At 45.7% G+C, this 25732-nt stretch overlaps 1 protein-coding gene across 3 annotated transcripts; it reads right to left on the bottom strand.

Moving 5' to 3' along the window:
- Positions 1–1238: 1238 nt before the first annotated feature.
- On the bottom strand, positions 1239–24533 carry DPP8 (dipeptidyl peptidase 8). Of its 3 annotated transcripts, none has more exons than XR_004549999.1 (20): positions 24476–24533; positions 22222–22491; positions 20604–20716; positions 19537–19710; positions 18664–18832; positions 17327–17437; positions 16839–16967; positions 14870–14931; positions 13750–13850; positions 12247–12424; positions 10825–10984; positions 9290–9369; positions 8341–8493; positions 7596–7731; positions 6670–6815; positions 5700–5846; positions 5350–5486; positions 4096–4238; positions 3601–3712; positions 1239–3036 (listed from the first exon to the last, which is right to left on the bottom strand). XR_004549999.1 is itself a non-coding variant. In XM_034066231.1 (20 exons), the coding sequence occupies exons 2-20, from the start codon at positions 22478–22480 to the stop codon at positions 2914–2916; spliced, it is 2649 nt and encodes an 882-aa protein (XP_033922122.1). In that variant the 5' UTR covers positions 22481–22491; positions 24476–24533; the 3' UTR covers positions 2697–2913. The 3 variants fall into 3 exon arrangements, 2 of the variants coding, with proteins under 2 accessions (XP_033922122.1, XP_030904522.2); XM_034066231.1 differs by having other exon boundaries at positions 2697–3036; positions 5334–5486; XM_031048662.2 differs by lacking the exons at positions 20604–20716; positions 24476–24533 and having other exon boundaries at positions 2697–3036; positions 5334–5486; positions 22222–22409.
- Positions 24534–25732: the final 1199 nt, after the last annotated feature.

Below are 25732 nucleotides of genomic sequence, written 5' to 3'. Positions count from 1 at the left end.
TCTTCTGCAGTGACAATACCATCTCCTGGACCATAAAGTACAACCTCAGAGCAGGGCAAAGCCATCACTCTGTGCCAGCTCTGGTGCCAGTGCCAGACCAACACTTCAGCATATGAGGTGCAGGACTGCTACTCCCCCCAAAATACTGATGCACTAACAGCTTCCTACCTCTGCATCTCAATCGTAACTGGCTTTGCCCTTCTTCCTGTGTCACTGGGAACTCAGCTGTTGACTGCAAATCAGATCCCTCATAAGGCACCTCTCACACCTTCACCTACAGGCAGGCATCTCTGCAAGAACTGCAACACTGATGATAAATCCTTGCAGCATTTCCACAGGATAAGAGAATGTGGGGTCTGAAAGTGCTTAACTACTGTAAAGGGAAAACTGTAGGAAAGAAAGAAATACATAATTTATGTTGCAAAATAGAGTACTTACAGTACATTGTACTTTAATAGCTTTTTGATATATATATATTTAAAACAATGGAAGGATGCATCATTAAAAATTTCCATGTCAGCACTTATCACATCCTGTGCTAAATCAAAACCTAGCCTGGTTTACTTGCATAACATTCAGTTCTTCAGTTCCCCAAAAAAGCACTGTTTGCTGAAGGCCATTTTTGTTCTGGTTTTTAAACAAAAGGATCAATGTCATCTTAAAAACCATATACATTTACATTCAAGGGTAGTCACCTCTAGAAAAAGAACAAAAACACCCCAAAAAGCAAGTTAATTTAATATTGAACAAAATATAAACAACCTTGGAAAAGGTGATACTATCCACGTGTAATTTTATACATATATGTATATATGAACAGATATAGATATATGTATATATAATACAGCATAAACACATAAGGAACACAATGGAATTCCAGAGTAACAGCTTATACTTGTTTCTTTCTACTCACTGTCATGTTGTTCTAGCTCAAATGCACCAGCACAATACTGACCAGAGCACACTCCATAGGGATGCTGAATTCCCTTCAGCCACATTAACTACTAGGAGTAGACATTAGAGGAGCTGGGCTCCTTCCCTGCCATGCCCTTCCCAAAACTAAAACTATAAGCCTGTTATTGACCTGCTGATGGTGTTTTAACTGATCCACATATAATTACTGTGATCCAAAAACCAGAAAATAGCACAAACCAAACATCCCCACCTCAGAGGATAGTTGCATTTACTACATGCCCGTTTGCTTTGGCTGTCTTTTGCGTAACCCCCCCCCCCCCAACCCAGATCCTATTCTCACACACAGATTTTACAACCATGTTAAGTGCACCAGCTCCAATAGCTTTGGTGCATATGCCCAGCAGCCTAACTGAAAAGCGATGCAATTTGATACAAAACAGCCAGGTTGTGTTAAATCCTGGAGTCTCAGGATCAAGCTGAAGAGTACAAAAGCAAGGAAAATACAAGGTTACAACATGTGGAGTACTAAGAGCGTAAACACTGAGAGTGATTCCAGATTTTCAAAAGATGAAAAGAAAATCATGCTCTGCTTCTCTCTAGCACCAAAACAGAAAGAAAAGGAAGTTCTTAGGTTTCTAAGAAAACCATTAAAACTTATAGGAGTCTCAGAGGCAAGCCCCAAGGGGAGAATTTCCTGGATTAAAGAGAATCATTTTACTATGGGTTTCTATCCTAAACGACCTGTTGCAAGTTAAAAGTGACTTCACACACTTATGATGCTTTTTAGCCAAGCCTGCTGCTTAGTTAAAACCTGACTAGCAAAAACACAACTGGGATTGAATATCCTTTAGGCTTAGCAGGGTTACTTGAAGCTATACAGAAGGGGGTTTCTCAAATACAGCATCGTAATCATGCTACACAGCAGTGGTAGAAAGGATCCAGGACTGGAGCACTGAACAGAGAACAAACCTGGGAAATAGTCCCTTAAAATTCAATGAAGCAGTTCATATTGCCTCACATGTAGTGTTCATAAGGTCTCTCCTCCCCAAATCCTCTGCAGACCTTTGAATTAGAGTACTGACTTTTAAAATTGTAACAGGATGCATATACCTATATCATGCTAAAATGATGGGAAGAAACAGTATTACAAAAACCAGCCCCAGGGAAAATGTCAGGGAGAAATGAGCTGCACTTTTAAGCTTATTTTAAAACCTACAGAGTTTCAGCTCTTTGACTTAAATTAGTTTGCATGTCAGAATAAAAGATTGTTATGCCCGTATCACAGTAAAATATCTTTTCACTTCCCCACTGAAATCAAGTACAATCAGGATAGGATTTCAAGCTGCTGAAAGAAGAGTATGATTTATCCTGGGGAGAGAGGAAATCATTGAAAAGAACCTGGCATCAGCTGAACTGAATCCAGAACTTCAATTCCTTAGGAAGCAGCTTAAGTCTTTCTTCTTAAAAAACAATTAACATCTAGACAGGTGATGTGTCTACCTTGTGACCAGCTTCTAAGGAGTGAGACACATCCCTTTCACGAAGCATAAAAGCTATATGATAGCATTTAAATGTAATACAAGTTGGAACCACTTAGGTAAACCCTCGCTGGGTAGTGAGTAAATCATCCAGTATTATGTAATAAGATACCAAGGAACACACTGTAAAAATACGTCAACTGTGTCACAATTCTTTTAAAAAGTGAAGATCTGGTGCTGTAGAAATACGTTGGTTTCAGCTTCAGCTCCTCCCCCAAGAGAACACCCATGGTACTGTGTCATACCCCAGACGTTTGCTTTTATTTCCGTCTTAAGCTTTCAAGTTATCAGGTCACTAGACTTTCATTTCCTGTATGGCACCAAATTTGCTCTTAAAAAAGTGTCTGTGTGTGTACATGTGGCAGGCACCAGAATGCAATATTCCATCCTATTTTCTCTAGTTTCCTATGTCTCCTTGTCTGGTGAAGCAGCCAGCGGAGCAGAGTTCTGCAGAGGTCAGTTACATTGCCTTCAGGGCAGCAATATGAGAGCCCAGGTTCTCTTGCAGGTAATAGAGGAGGTGGAGTTCATAGTGCTCTCCTGACTCGGGCACCCTTATGCTGTGTCTCTCCTGAGGGTAGATCTAAAACATAAAGTAAGATCATAAGTATGGATAAGAGTTTGAGGCACCAACATTTAAACCATATTCAAACTATTTATGTAACCTCCTGCATTAACTCTGCACCTTGGCTAAAACACCCCATTTTCCAGCACCTGAACCCACAGATACCCCACTGCACCCTCCAATCCAGCTGGTGCTGTGCAGGAGATGATCAGCCTGCCTGAACAGAGGCAGATCCTGTCCAAAGCCATCACATAAATCAGCATGCTCCCAGTTCTGCAGCACGGTGGGGGATAGCTGGGCTGCATCTGCACAGAACCAGGTTTAATTAAAAGCATAACCCAGTTCCACACTGCATGAACACTGCTGTGCTGCCTCCAAACTGCAGGAGCAACCTTAACTGCTCATTTGCCTGATATTTGCACTTGTTTACTCATAAGATCTTCCTTTTAAGAAGATGTAAGGCTCAAATCCTACAGTTTTACCCCAGAATTCCAAGCTGTCCAGCACAGCCATGTTCCAAGTTCCAGTTCTGGACTCCTCAAAGACACACAAATCACCTTTAAATCCTGATTCGGGCCTTACCTGTAAATCATATGGTTTCCCAGCTCTCACCAAGAAACTGAGCAGAATACTAGTGTGTGCAAAGTGAACATTCTCATCCAAGAATCCATGTAGCAGCAGCAAACGGTTCGGTCTGAGAAAAGCAAGAGACAAACATTAGTAGACAGCATCCCAGAACCATGTGGAAAGCACCCTGATAACTACTTTTTATCTAGCTTAATGTGGCTCTAAAGTGCTAATCATAATTGAAGGTATGTTTGTCATTTCTTTAGACATAAAAGATAGTCTTTAATTACTGCTAGTATAAAAAGGATTACATAGAATTGCCTGTAATTATGCAAATGTTCATTCAAGTATGAAGTTTATTAGTGTTGGGGGTTGGTATTTATTACTTTTTAATTATTATCTGTGCATTAGCATTTGCGATTCCAGGATTCAGTTGTCAAGAACAAGGAGATAAAAACGTGTCTGTGGGGCTTGAACTTTCCTGGTAGCAAAAGCAAGAACCAAACTTACTCTGAAGGGAACTTCTCCGCCTGCATGGCCACTGAGCCCAGGTAATAGCCCTGCTCGTTGTGATCCGGGTGGCCCATGTAGCGCTCTGTGTAACCAGTGTCATAGAAAATCCACAGCGTCACGGGTGCTCCAGCAATGGCAACCTGCAAGTTCAACACGGCTCTCTCAGCGTGGGGAGGGGAATGACAATGCCTGACCCCAATGTGGGGATGTCCCTCCATCCCACAGCTCCATCCCAGTACAACTATTATTGCCTAAAACACACTGGTAAGTTTACAACGCACAGCCTGCAGTGGAAACAGAAAAGCAACCCTTGCTCTCCCTCCCACCGTTCATACATATCAGCACAGGTCAGCTCTGACTACATGTGCTTCTGTCCAAAAAGCAGAGTACTCTGGTTTCAGGTTGCAAAACCTGTGTTCATTTGAGTATCTAACAGAAACTGGGATCAATAGGTCCCTAAGACTCAGCAAACTACTCTGCACCACCAGCTTGCAGAGAGGCTGCGAAAGAAAGACCAATGAGAAAAAGCACTAAAAACCCTTCTGCAAGGCAATAATCCTTAAGGATGTGAGACAAGTAATTATTATACCTCCCAGTAATACTCAGGCTGGACTTAGAGAAAGCAAGCGCAGCCACAAAGAACAAAACCCATCCTAAGAGCAATATCCAGCTCTTATCACATCTACCTTTGAGACCTGTCCAAGAGCAGTCTGGCCATTTACTGTAGTGATCTAAAGTTGCAGAATCACAAGAACCTCTTTTCAGTACCTCTCCCCATGCCCAGGCTGCCCACCTGGTTGCCTCAGAACACACTGCTACAAAGCAGCATGGGCAATTTGATCTGGAATAGATCAGGCTGCAAAGAAACTGTTCTCTCAGAGCAAGAAAGAGGGGAGGAGAAGCAGAGGTCTCATTTTTCAACAGGATCATTTCCCTCAGCTGGTTTAAAGCACAAAGAGCTTGGCAGACACAAAGCTGGCAACAGCTGATACTATATAAGGTACCTTCTGCATAGGTGACCCAAGACTGGTACAGCTATACCAGCACAGTTGAGTTACTGCAAGCTCAACAGTCCAACAGTTTAAAGCTCTCTTACACAGCTCCAGAGAGGCAATATCCTTCTGTGCTCAGGTGAATTGAGTGTCTTTGTGCTATGAACATCCATGGGAGGTTACATGATTAAGGGAAAAATTCTGTCTGCATGACCAGAGTAAGTACTCAATGTATGAACATACCCTGAAGATATCTGACCTCTGCATTAAAGCCATAAGAGAGAGGTAGCCTCCGTAGGACCAGCCATGAATGCCAACACGATCCAAATCAATGAAGTCATGCTGTGATGCCAAATACTGCAGCCCCTCCACTTGGTCATCGATTTCTATTTGTCCCTGGGAGAGGAGAGGAAAAGGTAAGCTTTGTTAGTTCCATTCTCAGGCTGTCCAGAGGTAACCACCCTCAGAGCTTTGCTGCTTCCATTCCTGCAGCACCCAACTGCACACCAGAATTCCAATGTGCTGTTACAGAAAGATGACTCTTTTCCCTCATAAGGCACTAAATACACACACAAAGAAATGAAGAGCCAGACTCCAAGCTCCACTTACCATTTTGTATTTAAAGGCTCCTTCAAACTTCAGGCCTCGGTGGCAGGACCCCCTGTTGTCAATGACAACAACAACGTAGCCTAAAGAGGCCAAAGTGTTCAAACGGAAATACTTGATTCCTTTGAACCGATTGTTCACGAGCTGTACCTGGAACAGAAGAGCAGCAATGTCATATAATGGAATCCAGATGTTCCCTCTTAATCCAAGTTCAGACTTTATTTACTTTCCTGTAAATGTTTTGTACATTTTTATAACAAAGTTTTCAAGATCTCTGCTCTCTGCTGCAGGATTCTCTCTCCCTGTTTGTGGTCTGCTATGAGTACAGTAACAAGCCATTCTGATCTGAAGAGCTGAACTAAGGTCCACTGCAGCATCAATGGGCATGGAGCAAGAGGGGTGGCTGCAGACTGCATGACCCAACTCTGAGCCTTCAGCTCTGCTCTTTCTGTTCTTTCCCGGGAGAAGAATCTTTCCCTTCACTAGGTCTCATGCTACCTGCCTTTGATCACAGCAGTGCACAGTAGAGTTGGGGAAACCAAAGCAGGGCCAAAAGGCTCACCTTCTATTCAGCAGTGGGAGAAGGACAAGTGAGGAGCAAGCTCTCCTAAGCACACACTGGTAATGGTCAGTGCTGACACAGTGCTCCCCTCACATACACATGGGGAAGTGGAAACAAAGAACAAGATCCCTATGGAGGAGGAGGAGATAGAAAGGAAACAGGGACTCTCTTCACTCCTCTTTCTCCCAGTTCTAGTTCTGCTGCTCCATAGCTGTTCTCAGACAAGTGGCTGTGCCTCAGTCTATGACCCAGAAATCATGACTGCTTACAACACCTTTGGCCAAGCAGCTACTCACCAAAGAGGCAAATGCTACACACTATCCTCAGCATGCAGTAGGAACTATTCATTAGAGAGAGCAGTGGAGTGATCCAGGCCAGCCCACACCACTGCTTCCTAACTTCTGTGCTCACCTGAGGACCTCCATAGATGAAGAGCACAGTGGGGTACTTCTTTCCAGGTTGCAGGTTGTGAGGTTTGTACATCATCCCATAGAGCGTAAATCCCGTGGAGCTCTCAAAGGAGAACACTTCTGGGGGAATGTAATCAGGAAGAGGGCCTGCCATGGGAGGGAACAGAGAGCCTGGTTTAAAAGTGAATGGATGAATAAGGCAGCTCTGCTTCTGATAGATCACCAGATCACTGCAATCCCAGTGGAGCACACCCACACTTTCCAGTGGATGTGGCTGGGAGCAGGCATAAACTGTGAATGCCTCAGCTGTAGGAGAGCTTTCTCAGTCCCATCCCATTCCATCCCTGCTCTCCTATGGATTGTAGAGGCTTTTCTCCCCTGACAAGGCCATTATAGGTATCCCATCCTTTCCTAACCCAACTTAGGACTCACCTCATTAATAAATGGGAAGCACAGGATATGAAGTATGCCTCAGGGAAGGAGAGATGAAAGGGAACAGAAACACAATGGACAAATAAAAGTCCAAGAGCTGTCTCACAAAGACCTTAGTAGGCAGCAGCACACAACTACTTAAGAAGTGTATGCCCCTTCCCAGAAGCATAATCCTTAGCAGGCATATGACACAGTAAATAAGGGTGCTTAATCCCCTCCCCTGATGCTAAAACTGGCTGTCTGCAGTTTCAACTGCTTCTGGCAGCAGAAACTTGGTAATTTCCACTCTAAATTCCTTCATGACCAGTTTATACCCATTCGCTGCTGTCCTGAAAACACTACTCCTGTGCTCCCAAGAACTCCTCACACAAGCATGAGTTTCAGAGACAATCTGAAATCACTAAAACAGCATATCTCAAGCAAGTATATTCTGGGATATCTTTCATTCTGGGATCCTGGTTGTCCTTTCCCCCAGTTCTTCATCCATGCCCTTACCTGCTGAATCTAAAATGGTAGCCCAGAATTCCTTTGTCCTGTGGGCTGCACCATCTTCAGGTCCTGTCAGGCGGTAAAGTGACACACAGTGTGGGTTCTTCTGATTACTGTACTTGCTGATGAACATGTCACAATCCTGGGGAGAAAAAGAACATTACCTTGAGCTCCCTAGTGCCAAAGCAAAGTGATCATTTCTTCCTGCTTTTAGATCTTTTAGAAGGTGTTTATGCACCAAATTAAACCAGGAAGTCTGAGCACTTCTGATAACAGCAGACAGACTCTGAGAAGTTACAGACCTTAGCAAGACTCAGCCAAATTTACACCTACAAAACTCACAGTGGCATGAGAACCCTGTCACACATCCTCTTCTGGGTAAAGCATTCCCAGCTGCACAGGCTATTGCCCTAGATGCCTGGAACCCTACCCAATGACAGGCTCATCTCCTCTGGTGATTGTTCTATAGCCCACTTCAGGTGGAAAAGTCAAGCTCAAACTGCTTCAAACAATTCATCCTGGCTCTTTTTGCCTGAAGTGAGCTAAAGAGGAACTGAACTGGGAGGTCAAATCTAGTTTGGGTTTATGCACTCAATGTACAACAAACAGGAGCACACAACACAGTGTAAAATCAGCTTCTGCTACATTCAAATACAGCCTTGCCTGCTGACTGATGAAGGATAAGACTGGAGACAAGCCACAGCACACCCAGGCAACCCTGACTATTAGGGCCTCCCAGGCAGACAGGTACCTGGCTGACACAGCAGGCGTGAGAGTAACCGCGTTCCGTCAGCCGCTTTATTTCTCCTGGATTCTCGTAGTTAACAACGTACAAGTGATGCTCTAAAGGTGAGTCTTTTGTGCCTTGGAAGTACACCAGTTTTTTGGCTTCATCAACATAGATCTGTCAAAATCAAAACAAACAACACATCCCTCAATATTGCTTCTTGCCAAAACAATACCCAGTTCTACTGCTTCCAAGTCTCCTCCTCGGCCTCTCCCCATACAGCTGAGTTGGAGCCAATCTGAAAGGAATAGGCTAACTGACTGTTCTTACCATACACAACTCTGTCAGTTATGATCTGCACTTCATGCCTTGCTGCTCAGCTCTCTCATGCAGGTTCTTTACTCTTCACAGTCTCCCCTACTATTTCCTATGCTAAATAATTCTGTCACCATGGAACATAAATACTATGTATTGTAGCTAAAAAGAGATGGGGCTAACAGATTTGTGCTGATCCCTCCAACGAGTATCTGTTGATTCCAGAACAGCAGTTGGACACCACCATGATGTCTTTCTGCTCATGAAACCTGGATTTCCTCACTGATACCTCACAGTATTTTTGTTCCCTTCTCTTTAAGCCTTAAATTTAGTGGGGAAAATTCCTTGTTGACAAGGATCCACACAGGAATGTGCAGGAAAAGAATGCTGTTGCCTGTGTTGCTTTCCCACACTGCAAAACCCACAACCTCTGGTCCAGAATAGCACATCAGAGGTAGAGAAGGATGAAAGCACACTGCATACCAAAAAACCCCACAACACATATGCTCAAACTCAGTATCAGGGAGTGGCAAGGTCCTCTCTTCTCAAGGAGCAGAGCCTCACTAATGTGACATGTACCAATCTGTGAGGCCCCAGAGATCATCCCTACAGTGTGTCTTGTTTGGAGAACATCCACACAGTAAGAGCAGAGACTTACATTGGATCCATGTCTGCCAAGCACTTCCCATTCCCCACTGGTAATCGCTATCTCCTCTTTGATGAGGCACTTGAAGTCACCTGCAAAGAACCAACAGAGAGAATTTACAGTTTTACATTTTACAAACCACATGGTGACAATAACGCTTCCTTCCTTCCTTCCTTCCTTCCTTCCTTCCAAGCTTTTCTACCAGACTAAACCCAGGAGCAATGTCACTTTGCAGAAGACCCACATCTCTGCCAGCTCCCCAGACAAATGTTAGGGTTACTACTGTTTAACACTGTGTGAAATAGGTGTTAAAGGATCCACAGGGTTCAGCCTGAGGCCTGGCCAGCTTTTTTATGAAGTCTTTTGTCACTTGCACAGAAACAAGAGGTTTTTATACTGAAAAATGGGTATGGAAAGGGAACCTCAGGAACCAAAAAATAGGGATTTTTGAAACAGGGTGGGGAACAATTCTGCTTTTAGAAGATAGTCTCATTTCCCTGAGAATGAGGGAGATATAGCAAGAAAAAGGAGTCAGATACATTCAGAGAAATCTAATCAACCTAGGATATAATGCTATCTGGGAAAAATCCCACCCCAAACAGTAGTTGCAAGAAACTAGGACTGCTAGTAAAATGAGGTGTGTTTTTTGTGCATGCAGAGCTCAGCAAGTGCCTTCAACAAACACATAAGTAAATTAAAGTATCACAGCATGAAACTGTAAATTAAAGAATACATGCTGTGGAAAAACCACTCGGGAGCTTTGCACACAGCTTTGTCCTTCATCTGAGCAAGACCAAGCTCTGACTGCAGCTCAGAAGCACGTGGCCCTTCATGTTTTTGCTTAAAATGGCTCTTCCTGCATTTCCAATGCAGTAATTTTCTCCTACCTACATCTCTGCCTATGCAGCAATACCACGATTGGTTTAAAAGCAGAGAGGAATTCTCTGAATAGTTCTCATATCATAGGTTTTGCTGCCAAGGGCACATGTTCATTTATAAGGGACTAAGATGTGCACCCACTGAGAGAGGGAGGCTCTCTATGGACCTTTTTGCAGTGCCTTCAAACCATGCTCATCGTCAGCCCCTCTGCTACCAGCCTGCTTGTGAAGGCTGACAGGGACTGTGGTGTGTTTACCTGGAAAACTGAGTCCTGTGCCTTTATTAGACACATTGGACCCAGCACATCAGACACATCCATGTTATTGCTATAATGATTAACCTCTGGCAAAGTCAGCGCACAGGCAGTCCCAACACTGACAAGGAAAAGCCAACAAAGTGCATTTCACAGTATCACAGGGAGCTTGCTTCCCATCTGAGTTTCTGAAACTTTTCCCTATAATCCCTAAGGAAGAATTGGGGTTAAACCTAAAGCACACTGAATGCAGCATAACCCCTGGACAATCTCAAAAACTCAACAGTGAAGTGCTCTCCTGGACAAGAGCAGGAGTTTCCAATCAGACAACGGTTCCTGCCAGCTGGAAGGACATTTATATCCTCACTAGCTGGCAGCAAATGCCCAACTAACTCAAAACAATGACTTCACTTACTTGGAGCAGGGAGGCCTCCACAAGACCGCTTATATTTGCTCTCCTTCAAAACCGAGGTGACTTTGTAGAGGTGCCGGAATCCTGTTTTACACTCAGAGGCAAAAATGAACTCTATCTCATCTTCATGGGTTTGAGGGAAGACATAGAAGATATCATGGATCTGTGGAGATGGAGCAGTGGATTACTGTTATAGGCAGGATTTTGGCACTGAAGTCATAACACAACAGAAGTTGTTCCTCTCACTGCTCAACACAAACACAGTTCACACTAGCAGGGTGCAGCACTGGGAGAACCAGTTGTGCTTATGAGCCTGGGGCTCTCTGCAGGCAGCAGCCACGGATGCTGCACAGCTCCAGGCTTTTTGCTCATCTAACTCTAACTTCTGGTCACCAAACTAATTGAGCTTTTCTGCACCTGCCTTTCTAGCTTAGATATAGAGGCAGGTCCAGCTCTGCAAACAGCATGAGACCTACCCAGAGAAGCCAGAGTTCCTCTGTCCAGTAGCCCACAAGTGAAGAGTTACTTAAAGAAAGAACTATCACCTACACACTCATGAAGATGCCAAATCTTCCTTATGGAACAAACTTTTGAATGATGCAGAAGCATTTACCTGCACAGGATGAGCTGCCACTCAGAAAACACTCCAGCCAGTGAAAATAATGGAGAAAGGAAAATTCACGACACCATCCTGAAACTATGCACACTCTTAGGAGAAAATGCAGTATCACAGAGAACACTTGCTGTATAGGGACTATTTAGTGCCAGGCTTTGTGCAAATGCTCTGCTGAAAGATCCAGCTGTCAGTAATTGGTGTTCCCAGGCCTTCCTGCACCCTGGTACACCGCCAATGGGATGTCATTTCAGAGACACTGATCTTTACCTGCAGAGGTGTGAAGAGCACTCACTTTACAGCATTAGCCTAGCACACAGGTGGCTGCTATCACAGCACAGGCCCAACAGCACACCTCCCAGGGGATTACATACAAATGTATTTCACCAGACCACATAGTTAAGGAAGGGTTTTGGGGGCTGTTAACAGACTCCTGGGACTTGTTCACCCAATATCATCTAGAGAGACCTTTGTTGGCTGAAGGACACTTAATCTGCTGGCATTGCTTTGGTGAACAACTGGCACCAAGAATCTGGAAGGTGTCGGTGGGTTAACACTGTGGCCATGGAAAGCCAGAGCCCTGTGGGCTCTGCTCCTGTTTCTGTCTGACCACTGTGCAGCCTCAAAGGAGCTCTGTTTTCACATCCCAAATCCCTGTGTTCTCTACATACTGGTTTTTACAGCAGGAAGCACAGAATATACACACTGGGAACATTCTCCTAGGCAGAAGAGTAGCACCAATGTTGCTCAGGTGCTACAAGCAGAGTCTTGAACAACAAACTATCAGAGAAGGCTGAAATTCAGATTCTTACATTTATCCAGATGTCTGTTGTCTCTTCATAAATAATGAAAGGTGTAACAGAATCTGGTACAGCATCGATAAGTTTCTGTCTTTCCATTGCATCATCTTCTGTGGGGATGAATAATGCAGGAGGGATCAGGACGATCTGAAGTCGAGTTTGGGAGCGATCCAGTAAGATGGACCAGATGCTGTTGAGGAGGCAGATATTAGAGAAAATAATGTGCAATCATAAGTATTGGGTCTGAAAACCTACAGCAGACATTAACTAGCACTAGGCATTATGAGGGAGTCAAGAACATTCCATTTCAGATTGTGGCTTACAAAGCTCCATGTAAAATTTCACCCACATAAACGAGTTTTCCCTAACACAAGAACCTATTTCACTTCATTTCAATATTGCATAAGCACTGCAGGTTCAAAAGTTTAATTAATTCTGTTCTCCCAGATTTGAATAGTGCTTTAAGGGAGAAAGAGAAGAGAAAAATCAGGGGAATAATGAAGCAGAAAAATTTCAACTGAAATTTGAGGATACTTGTGAAAATACTGATGTTTTCAATCTATACCTGGCAGAGAATAACACTGGCACCTAAATGGATGGGCAGCAGACCCTGCCATACTTCTGATGCTCTGCATGTAGCTCTAATAATAATCCTGCAAAAAGCAAGGTAACGTAGCCAATGTCTCCCTGCATTTCTTCCATATTTTTCAGGGAGGGAAGGAAAAAGGTTAAAGCCAACTTTAGCCTCAAGAACTGGAAAAGTGCAATTCTGGAGAATCACAGAATTGTTTGGGTTGGAAAAGGCCTTTAAGACCACCGAGTCCAAGCATCAACCCGGCACTGCCAAGTCCACCACTAAACCATGTCCCTGTAGTCCCACGTCTACATATCTTTAAAATCCCTCCAGAGATGGTGACTCTACCACTTCCCTGGGTAGCCTGTTCCAGTGTTTGATAACCCTTTTGGTGAGAAACCCTTCTGGAGAAGCTTCTGGTGAGTTAGAAACACTGTACTACATCATCTACAGGGTTAAAAATGACATGCAAATGTAAGTAGCACTTACAGCAGGTTTTCTGATCAGTAAGTCTGGTCAGCAAGGATGGTCCAGTGGTTAAGGCGCTAGCCTAGGGCCTGGGGGACCTGGGCTCATTTCTCTCCTCAGCCACAGACTTCCTGTGTGACCATGGCAAGTCACTTAGCCTCTCTGGGCTTCAGTTCCCCATCTGTAAAATGGGGATAATAGCACTGCACTCTCTCTCACAGGGATGCTGAGAGGACACATACATCAAAGGCTGCAAGTGCCCAATCCCAAAGCAATAGGGCCAGGTACCAGAGAAAGAGACAAAGAGGACTCCGGTTTGGGATTTGGAAAAATCATCCCCTTTGCACAAACAAGTTTGTAGCAATGTAAAAATGAAAGCAGGCTTAAGCTTGAAGAAGACAGAGACCACTCCATTCTGCTCCTAACTGTATCACCCCAAACCCTCTAAGCAGAGACAGGATTAACATACGCACTATTTTCCTTCTGGCGTCCACCCAGCTCTAGCAATGTACTCTACTCCTTCAAAGAGGATCTCGAACGGCTGAACTAGCTCTTTATCCACAACATCTGCAATCTGTTGACAAAGCAGCAATTCAGTGACACTGAGATGAACCCCCACATCCAGTTTTTCATGCACGATGAGAGTCTGGACACAGAAGACTTCTTCTGTGCAGCTTATGCAATTTAGATTGCTCAGCCTTTGCAACACAGGGGATTCAACCCCATCTCTTGCCAGACAGACACCAGCATAATAGGAGAGCTGCATACTACAAGCACAGCCAGGGCTGGGACTTGGGAAATCTGAATGCTCCTCATCAATCCACCATTTGTCTCAGACAAGTCACTTGAACACTCAGCTTCCCCATGTAAAGGGGAGGTGATTTGTGCCAAGCTGTTCTGTGAGGTGCTTTTATTGGCAGCTCTCGAACATCCTGCATGACATCCAGTTATCAGCGTGCTTCTAATTCATGATATGCAGCTCTGCAGCCTGCTCCTGCTGGGACTGGGAACAAGTCACAGTGGTACCCAAAGGGTCCCAATGGCTTTGCCTGCCTTTGCTGGCTGACGTCAGCATCACTATCCCAGCAGGTGACTGTTGATGGCTGAAGTAGCTCAAGAGTAGAGAGAATCCCAATAACGTATGGCTGTTACTGTATCTGGTAAGATTAATTTCCCAACTGTCTGAAGATCTTGGACTGGGCTGTGGAAAACTCTGCAAAGTTCATCTCTTTCCATATGCTCATGTTTATGTAAGGTGATATTGTCTTTGCAAGCAAATTTTCCCCATATCTGCAGCCAATCAAGAGATCTGTCACATAAGAAGATCTAAACATCCACACCTAAAACATTCTGCTCTGCAGCTGAGTTTGTAAACCAGTGGCAGGGAAAGAAAGCACAGCCTTGAGAAGCACTGCTGCACACACAGACACCAAGTATCTGCATAGGAGTGAGGCAAGTGCACGGCCTCTAGAGAAGCCATTAAGCTATTGCAGCCAAGAAAGTTTATTTGTACTGAACTGGAAAATGAACTTGACTAAAAAAGACTCACAGAAATTACAATTATTTGGAACACAAGCAGAACATAGAACTTACTCTGCCTTCCGCATTGATTGTCACTTCTGAGAGCTTGAAAGTGACCTTTGGATTTGCTGTACCTATAAAAACAGATGTTAAAAGTCAGACACCATTTGTTTGCTTCCAAGAGAGCAGAGTTGAACTGTGGATTATTGTGGCATTATTCATACAGAACTGGAAAAGGCAAACAGCAGAATGCTCTTTGATCAAATAGCCTACTTGCACATGTGAGGGACAGCAAGCAGGGAGAAATGAAACTGCAAACATGAGGTAGAGTCATCCTGCACACAGATCTGATCAAGGGCCATGCTACTGTCACAGCCTTCTCTCCCATAGTCACAGGATGCACATGCTCAGGAGTGATCAGGACAGAAAGCAAGCTCTGGTTTATTGTTTGGCTGGGATTCTCAAGGTGGCACACTGAAAGTGATCCAGTACTAAAAAGCATTTATGAAAATGAAACACTTAAAGACCTACTGCCACGACTAGTGCAGTTAAGATAATAAAGCTACGTATTTGTGCTGAACGCTGAAAATCTGAAGTTAACTCTTTACACAAAGCCTGCACAAAGCAGCAAGTCATCCTGCAGTAGAGCACCTGCAGTGCTAAATGCTGGGGTCTGCTTCACAGCAAGAAAAGAGAGACTGTAAAGAATAAAGCTGCTGATCCATACGAAGCCACATGTGGCAAGTTCCATGTGTTCTGAATAGTCTCAGTGCTGCTGTGAGAGCTCCCACTTCATCAACCTGCTTCATATACAAACCTGATGGATACACTGAGGTGAAACGACTTGCCTTGGGCCCCAGTGCTGCCTACCTGAGCACCTGCCTTCTCTATGGGAAGAATTTTCTCCACTGCCTCGAGCTTTGGCCTCATAACAACCCACAGCAAGGGGCTATTGTCCCTGCAGCTCAGACTGGAAACCGAGGCCCAAAGATTAAAACCTGGATATTCTTTTTAAGGATTTGGGCTTTGATTGGCTCCTTTTCCTAAACTGCTGACATTAACATTGACCTCAGCTATGACAGTATCATCTCAGAAATCTGGGAGTACACAAGGAGTCATCTCTGGCTTCCCAGGCTAACACTGTGCTTGTCTTCCTCCTTGAAACAAGTAAATCAGTATCATAAGCAGAAAACCTTTCCCAGTGGATCAGAGAATCTGCAAGACCTGAATGAATTCTGCAGCTTGGGAAGGTCAGCCTAATAGAAGGTATTTCTCCAAAAAACAAAGATTTCAGGAGTGAGGAAAGAGAATAAAGCACTGTTACCTGTGAGCAACATTCCCTGCTGTAATAGTAGGGAAATCTCAGAAGAACAAAGGTCAAACTGTTCAAATTTGCCCCATACACCTGACAGTGAATCAGCGCTTGTCAGGTCTGCTAAAGTCTCACCTCCCTGCTTCCAATGGCACAACATTTACTATGCTCTAAGCCTGTCCTCACCCTTTTACTGTTTGCAAATATGACAACAGGAGGTTTTCCTGGCTGGCTACAAGAATGCTGAATTTGCTCTTTGAAGTGCAAGAGATCAGAGTCCTCCAGAACTTGAGCTGCCAGGGCCCTGGCAGCAGCTGAACAGAAACCCTCTCTCAACAAATCAGAAGGACATTAATTCTGCAGCTATTCCCTCAGAGACACAGGGCTGTAATGAGAACCAACCCCTCCACAACTGAAATGTGCCAGGATCTGAGACACCACCTCCAAAATAGTGACAATCAGATAGGGTTTCTGCCAACTCCTCTGACACCCAGACTTGGAGCTCTTAGTAAGCACATGGTTGGAATATCAGCACACTCACAGCACTAATGTAACCTCTCCAGCAGCAGCTTCCTCAAACATACTTTCACCACCTGGACACCAATTCAAAGACTACTCAACACCTCTCCAACAACCCCTTGCTCTAGGCTAGGAGCATCAGTGCTGTCAGGCATATGGAATACAGTGTGTATCTCCCAGGGACAGAGATATAAGGTACCAGGGTCTCACCAGTTTTGGGGTACCGGAAGGAATCTGTTCTTCTTGTCTCCAGCATGGGTGATGTGACATGAATAATTTCCACCTCTGACTCATCATTTTCTTCATAAAGGATTCGAAGAACTTTACCCCCATTCAGTGCTGTAAATGAATTAACATTTCCTGGTCAGAACAGCTCTCACTCTCAGCTATTGCAGCCATCAATATTCTCGCAGGGGCATGAGCGGGTTGGAAAGATGAAATAAAATCCAAAATCTGTGATTCATATTTCATTAAGCAAAACACTCTAAGACTCCTACAAAGAAGGGAAGTCTCTTCCCCCAGTAACACGTGTCACAAGCCCACTGTAACATGCCCACTGCTGCAGATAGTTTAAAACGAGCCACAGGATGAAGTTCCTATCTTCATAAAGAGCAACAGAAAAACTAACTCTGCACTAGACCCATAGCAGGGGGAGCATTATTTGTGCCTGTCAGACTCACTGGATGCCCCACACTTACTTGGCTGTGCCTTTGGGCTCCACCAGTAGCCAGTGTATCTGTCAAACTCCTCCTGCAGCACAAAAGTTGCCACACCAGCAGATTTTGGATCATCCTCAACATTTGCCAGCTCTAAAAAAAGACACAGAAGAATCAGTTCATGATATACTGCAGAAGCAAACCAGTCCTGCATTATCCTAAACACTGACCCAAGTTCATCCCTCCTGGAACACAACAATAAATCACTTCTCAGCAGATTTGTTTTCTGCTTCCACCCTGCTCTGCTGATTTATTTAGGGAGGATCTAATCCTCTCTGACATGGCAGCTTCTTTCAGGAAAGGAAAGCCATCCTCCCTTCTTACTCCTACCCAACTAATCTCTCCATTTCCTATGTACTAGAAGAAAGAAAATGTTCTCTCTACCTGAGCTCAGTGAATTGGAACCACAATCTTTAGTTAAAAGGAAAAACCAAGCACAAACCCTTCTGAACAACTCAAACTGAAAACACCAACGTTCAGAAAAAGGAAAGCTTCAGCATTTAATTCACTGCACAAAGCAAAAGCAAGAGGCTTACATAACATGTCAACATGATGACATCTCCATAGGGCTTCAATATTTTCCCTGTTACCCTGGAGGTAACTTAGCAGCGCTCCATAAATAATTATCATCTGAGAAGGAGTCACTGCTACAGTTTATTTTTAATGTACTTACATAATATTTTAATATTTAACTTTTAAATAGGCTAAAGTTTTATTACAAAGTGCCAGAAATGTTAATTTAACTGCAATTTAAATTATATACTTTAAATACAAAGTGTGATTTAAATGCAAACCAAAACACTTTGGTTTTTTAAGTGTTTTATCCACAATTTCCCATTTTCCTTCCTCCAGGATACATGTTTGAAACACAAGTGGAGAGGAGAGGGCAAGAAGCAAGAACCTAAATTACTGAGTATGAGGGGCCAGCAGAAGGCTCAGGGCTATTCAGGATCTGCCTATGCTGTCTCTAAAATGCCCTGCAGCCTGATTTTCCTGACAGAAACTTTCCTCCTGCTCTATTCCACCCACAGCTCCTCCACACAAGAAAAGGCTGTTCCAGTGAAAAGGAATGTGCTGTTTTTCAGAAGAGCCCTTCCATATGGACTCAACAAATAACTCATTCTGCCAGATACCTCAGTGCATCCAGAATCATCCCACGATATCTGCACTAGAGGAAACATATAGAACAGGACAAACAAAGTGGAATAAACAGGGGCCATTCCCCCAGATTTCAGAAGAACCCCAGTGCCACTGCTGAATTCAGTCTAGCAGGAACAAGTGCAGAGGAGGTGCAGAGATTTTAATTCAGGATGCAGTACCATGGTGCACAAATGTTAGCCTCCTTTCTTCTCTTGTTTCTATATTAGATATCCAGATGTCATTGCTGTGGATAAATGCAATCCAATTTGGATCAGCTGGACAAAGCTTGGGATCCATGCGGATATTTGGACAACTGGTCTCTACCAGAATAGGTCTTAAAGGCTGTTGCTGTTGGAGAGAAAAAGAAAAGCACAGTAAGCAACGATAACACATGAACACTTACAGAAACTAACCAGGATTATCTCTAAGACCACAGTAGTGTGAACACTGACTTCAAATACACAGGTTTACAACAGAGGAATCAATTTTAAACATGGAAAAATACTATGCAGACATTTTATAGGGAAAATTGTGTTCCCACCGTGGTTGCACAGATCCCACCAGAGCATCTTTCACCAGTGCTGAGGATTAGCCACAGATCAGAAGGCAGCTTGCTGAGAGAAGCCTGGCACACTCGTAAAACCAGCACCCTAAAAAGGGCCTGGCAGAACATACAATCTTGTCCTCCAAAAGCAACTCAGGGTACAGTAAATTCCCCCTGACAGCAAGGTTAGAGAGACATCAGGAATCTATTACAATAATAAGAAATCATCGCAGCTTTAGCACCAGCAGAGAAAAGGCTGCTTGCTCTGCAAGCCATATAGCCAAACCTTCTAACACAAAGAGCACCAACTGCTGAACACTGACATCTAAACCACAGCCTGGGAACAGAAGTTGCCTCTGATGTGACTCCTGATTACATGAAAGAGCACCCTTCTTTTGGGCTTTGGTTGGCTCAAGGTTATCAAGGCTAGTTGCCTTCTGAGTGCAGCAATCCAAGCCAGAGCAAAGAAGTCCTGCAGTGAGATAGGAGGAGGGATGAGCAAACTCACAGTGAATCCATGAGGGCCTCCATCTTTTACATGATAAATTCCACTCCCTGCCTGGAACAGGAAGGTGCCGCTTTCCCGGTGGTAATCATAAGAGGCGATCCCTATGGTGCCAATCCGCTTCCTCTCCCGCAGCAACTCCTCTTCACGAGAGTACATCCCATAGTCCAAGATGGCCTGAATATAGGCAGAGAAGCCAACACAACAATCAACACTCTGCTCTGCATGCCATGCTACCCTGTAAAGCATCTCTGTACACTGAGCTTCCAGGACCAGATGGCTCTGCAAACACCCTTCTCCTCCAGAATCCTGCTCGTGACTAGAAGCCTACTCTTGCTTATGTCTGTATTGTCAGCACATGTAGGTGCAGGTCATGAGCAGATCCTACACAGCTGTAAAGCTGATAGCCACCTCTCCCCTAGCACAGCATCATTTCCAGTATCCAGTGGTTTAAGAAACATCAGACTGGAGGTCTGTTATTTCTAGAATGGGCAGGAAAGTCTTTGCTAACCTTCATGAAGACACACAGTAACTGGTCTGTCTGACAGCCTCAGGAAGTAACATGGAGATAAATACACCAAATTCCACATGGGGGGTGTCCCACCTCCTCCATCCTGCCATGGTGCGTGGGATAGGACCAGTGCAGGCTTTCTATGTGCAGAGGTGAAACAGGGATACACGTCCAAGGGAGTGGGATAGGGATCTTCTGCTCCAGCATGAGTCATGGAGCCACTGAATGATCCTCAGGGGGACTCGTACTTCCCCCTGCAACAGTGATTGTTGGAGACTGGAGGCTCCTTCAGCAATCCCCAGTATCTCATAGCAGAGAATTAGATACAAATTAGCTCTTCCAATCTGTGCTGGCAAAGTAGGAATCATTCAGCAGTGAAGGCTGTAGCTCCAAACACTGCTGAGAAAGCCGTGCTTGATTTGAGATGGCTGCAGTTAGCTGAGTATAGGGAAAATCTTAAGACATAAAACTCCAAATTTTAACAATGGCAAATAGGTGCAATCCCAAAGCCCATGTCCTTGCTACACTGCCAAGAAGCAAGAAAGAAATCAGGACCCACCGGAAAAAGATCCAGAAGAGGCTTCCAGGAAAGCAACAGAGCTGCAGCTTTGTTTATGGTTTTGGGAATCTCAGAGTAGAAGAGCGTGTTCTCCCTGTTCTCACCAGACATTGCTGTTGTGAAAGTGAGGAGGGGGGGAAAATTAATTAGCTTTCTGTTCATTATCCAAGCACTCTCAAAGAATTCCCAGCAACAGTTTCACAGGCTCTTCCCACCAGAAAGTACTGCTGGTCTCTGTACTGCAGCCTTGCTCTGGGAATTCCCTGCTTCACAGAAATGTAAGTCCCGGAGAAAGCAGAGAACATGAAACTACATCCAGGCTTTCCCCATGCTGCCTAAGCCTGCCTGTGTCTTCTGGGGGGACTTTGTATTTCTATAAGCTTTTAAAATGAAGGAGGAATGCTAATTCCCCTGGCTGGATGCAGCACAACACAGCTCAGGCTTCAAAGACAACATGTCTTTAGGAAGGTCTGAAAGTTCCTTTCCTGCACCTCTCCTTCAGTGCTATTCAGATTTCTGAAAGCTCCTGCCAAGGCACATGGGATCAGCCCAGAGGGAGCTAGATGTGCCTTGAGGAAGGCTATGTCCAATCTATAGAACAGGAATTGGCACATGGGAAACCAGAGCCGATCTCAGCTGGGCCTTCATCCACCCTCAATGTGCTTGAACTCGGCATCGTTCTAGGATTATGATCCCTACCCTCTGAAAAGGGGAAAAGGAGACAGATCAGCAGCTTTCTATGCACTGCTCAGCACATGCAAAGATTCTGTGAATGACAAATCAGAGCTTAAACACCCAGCCTAAGCAGCAAGCAATGCGGCTAGAACATCATTCTGGCTCCTGGGCCTTTGCTCCTCTCCCTAACCCAGTTGTTCATGGAGTTATGTTCAGCTCTGGCAGCTTTCGACAAAAGCATTCCTCCACCTGCTCCAAAAAGCCACCAGGAATGCTGCTCACAGTACCATTTACATGCCAAATCACTTCTAGCACTTAGAAATGCAGATATACCAAGTGAAATTACATAGTGAAACAATACAGAAATGAGGCACTGAGGCCAACAACAATAAATTACCTTAAGTTCTTCATTATTAAGATCAAAAATGTTGAGAAAAGTATTTACTCTTTAAGCTGCCTCTGCCCTACACTGCTATTTAGTACCCACAGGATCCCTGAAAAACCTACTCCATCAGTAGCTGAGGCACAAAGGACTTGCAAAATTACACTTGTAATGCCTGCTTTGGAAGGATACTTTGAAGGAAAACAAGGTTCTGTTCATCAGTTAAGAAAAGGGAGATTAAAACTACAGAGCTTTTAGAGAGGGGATATTGTATGGAGAACAGATTCAATCCATCCTCCCAGGTAGGGAATATGCTCCAGAGGATACTTCACAGTTCTTTTCCAGCTCTCCCAGGCCTGAAAAGCCACCCAACCACACCATTTCTGTGTCTCAGCTTTACTGAGACATCAAAATGATAATGATGACATTTGAGCAGCCAATCTGCCCTGAAATCTATTTGGATTTAACTGCCAGGAACATCCTGCTCTCAAGAACAGTCAAACCCAAGCAGCCTCTGCAAGGACTATTCAGTCAAGACACAGGCTGCCACTGCAAGCTTACCAAGATAGTAGATCCTATCAGAATGAGGTCCTTCAGGATCATTTTTCTTCACAAACGTGAAGTCATGAGGGGCTTTTGCCATCATGTAGCCATGATACTTCCGTGTGTCTGTGAGCAGTTTCCGAAGCTGGCTCCAGGAATGTCTCTCTACATAGAAAGGTTCCAGTTTGGGCTGTTCCTCCCTCTGGACCTGCTCCTCTCTGCCTGCAGTTTCAAAGATCTCGAGGCCCGGCTGTTCAGTTTCCATGGCTGCTGCCATGTTGCATGTTTCTGGAAGAACAGAACAACAGAGGTTCAGCACCACCTTCCAGCAGCCCAGCAGACTCCCAGACCCACAGCAAAAGGGCTAGAAGGAAATCATCATTTCATGTGGGGCGGAAGCCAGCAGAATGAGGAGGACCAGACAAGAGATTTCTGCTGTGGAAAACAGGCTGACACCACTCAGCCTTTCAGAATGGGCCTAAGAACTTCATAGAGACACAGAGAGTTGTTGTTGTTTGCCTTTCCCTTGCCCCCACACATCAACTGCTCTGATCAGTTCATGAAGTGGATAAATTCTTCCCTGTTAAGCTCTCCTACCTGTTTCTTCTTCCCTGTAAACTGCACGAATGCTATACTGGTATCAGAGCAGGGGGTGAGGAAGACAGTAGTAAGACATGGGACAACCAACTACTTAGACGAAACATCATCAGTAGTTGGTTTGGAACCACGTCATACACAATGGTCCTAGGAAACTGCATGTCCTTATTCACATCATTCTCCTATAATGTCTCGGATTTATTTATATCTCCTTTCAAACAAAGCTTGGAAGGGCCTAGCAACCATCATCACTATCATAATCTCAGGGATATAATTACAAATACTCTATGGACAAGACTTCCAGAAGTGAGGCAATGCCAGAAGGGGACACAGTGGAAAAAGCATTTTCCAAACAGATTTATCTGCGGCATAGGTTTTTATCCTCCCAAACAGGGCATTAATTTAGCAGATCTCTCTTCCTGCAGGCAGCTGTCCTTCACAAAGTATATCTGAGCTGGAATTAACAGCCCAGATGTCTCCCAAGAGGAAATCAAGTCCTTCCACTGTAAATCCCAGATCTGAGGGCAGCTCCAAAAGGATCCAAGCTATAAACTCCCTCAACATAGCTCATAACCAGAGAGACCAAGGATTGTCATTCCTCAAAGGGAGGGGGTTTTCTATATATAGAATGGAAAAACAGCACAACTGTTCTGCACACTGCTACAGCAGAGCTTGCTGGCCTGACAGAATACAGACTAAATAAAGCATTCCCATTGAGCAAAGAGTAACTAAAGGACTACTGAATCTCAAGGTATGGGGCTAGGCATAGACTGGCTCTCCTGCATCTCTGCACAGCTGCTGAGATATCTCAGCATAGACAGGTGAAAAAGAAACGACCTACACCTTGGACCAAACACATTTGATAGCACAAACTGCTAAATCCAAAGCAGAGCAAGTGTGGATGAAAAGACTGGTTCCACCTTTGAGAACACAAACACAACGCATAAGAACTGAGCTATTTACAACACAAATATGCAGCCCCTGTAAAACTGGAAGGAGACTCCAAGCACATACAAAAAGCAGTGCTCTGCTCAGACAGCGGTAGAAACTGAGCATGAGACTTCAAACCTGCATCAGAATGCCAACAAAGAAAAACCTCCTTTCCCCACCTACACCCAGACGCTGTTATGCCTTAACCTGACATACTTCTCACAGCCCCTCCCAAGAGAACAGATAAAACCCGCGGGACAGCAGACTTTAACGAGCAAACAAGAGGATCTGCCACCCAGCACGGCAGCGTTAGCCCAGGGCAACGCGATGGGAAATCACTGCGGGGTCTGAGCCGCAGCCACCTCCCGCTCCGAGAAGGGTTTCATTTCCACCTCCCTGCAGCCAATACCGCGGGGCTGCCGCACCCTGCACAGCGCCTCAGGGCACCCGCAGCATCGCCACACCGACTGCACTCGCGGGCTGCACCGAGGGCCGAGCCGGGTGAGCAGCCACGGGCATGCCCTTGTCTCCCAGGCCGGGGAGAGCGGGCAGGTCCCGGGAGGCGCCCGCCGGCGGCTGCTGCAGGCCTGGCAGGAGGCGAAGGGCCAGAGGCCGCCCCGGGGCAGGCCCCATCCTCCCCCCGCCCCACAGGAGCGTACCGACGGCTGCGGCCCCGCTCATGGGAGGACACTTCCCGGGATCCCCGGGGCCCCCAACCGGCCTCCCCCCACCTCCCGGTACTCACGGCGCTCGCGGCGGCAATGGGGCCGGACCGAGCCGCCCCGCCGGGCCGCTTCCGCTTCCGCCAGGAGGGGCAGCCGGGCCACTGTCAGTCGGACAGCGCCCCCTGCAGGCGGGGAGGAAGCGGCGCTGCCACACCGCGAGGTGCGGCGAGGGCGCCGCCTGATGGGCGGAGGACCGGGCTGCAGGGAGCCGATGGGGGGGGCCCGAAACACCCTGCGCACATCAGGGGTATTTCCTAGCACTGACAACGCGTGTTCAGCCCACGGCACCCCCGGCTCCGGTGCCGTGAGCCCCTGGAGAACGTTCCTGTGCATTCTCATTTCCTGTTTCAAAGCAAAGGTGAAAGCAAAGGTCTCTGATCCACTATACACAGAGACAACTCTGCAGCAGGTGCCCCCTCCTCAACACAAGCACATGTCAAAGCCCCTCGGGACCTGATGGATGTGTTTCCCTCTGGGTTTCCTGTGCTGTCTCCCATATGCTGCCCTGGGGCTCGTCAGCCCCTAAGGGTACAGGGGGTTTGTGTTCAAACTAAAGCAACCCAGAAACTATGGCTACAGCTCACCCAACCTTCTGCAATGGCTTTGCAGCCCCAGAGGCTGGAAGTCCTCAGCTCAGAGGCAGGCTGAGGCACGGAGCCAGTGTCTACAAACAGCACAGCATTTTCTATCAGCCTCCCCCTGTGCAAACCTCATGAGGTTCAACAAGGCCAAGGGCAAGGTCCTGCACCTGGGTTGGGGCAGTCCCAACACAAACACAGGCTGGGTGGAGACTGGATTGAGAGAAGCCCTGAGGAGAAGGGCTTTGGGTGTGAAAGCTCAATACAACGCAGCAATGTACACACAGAGCCCAGAAACCAACCATGGCCTCGGCTGCATCAAAAGAAGCGTGAGCAGCAGCGCCAAGGGGATTCTCCCCCTTTGCTGTGCTCTGGTGAGAGACCCCTCTGCAGTCCTGATCCAGCTCTGGGGCAGCAGCACAAGATGGACATGGAGCTGTTGGAGCGAGTCCAGAGGAGGCCATGGAGATGCTGTGAGGGCTGGAGCAGCTCTGCTCTGGAGCCAGGCTGAGAGAGCTGGGCTGGGGCAGCCTGGACAAGGGAAGGCTCCTGAAAGGGAGACCTGAGAGCAGCTCCAGTGCCTAAAGGGGCTGCAGGAAACCTGGAGAGGAGCTTGAGACAAGGGCCTGTAGGGACAGGCCAAGGGGAATGGCTTCAATCTGCCAGAGGGGAGACTGAGACCAGAGAGCAACCTGCTCT

This window comes from Melopsittacus undulatus, chromosome 9, assembly GCF_012275295.1.
Source record: "Melopsittacus undulatus isolate bMelUnd1 chromosome 9, bMelUnd1.mat.Z, whole genome shotgun sequence".
NCBI classification, from domain to species: Eukaryota; Metazoa; Chordata; class Aves; order Psittaciformes; family Psittaculidae; genus Melopsittacus; species Melopsittacus undulatus.
Note: the sequence above shows the minus strand (reverse complement) of the source record. Positions and strands in the feature narration are given on the sequence as shown.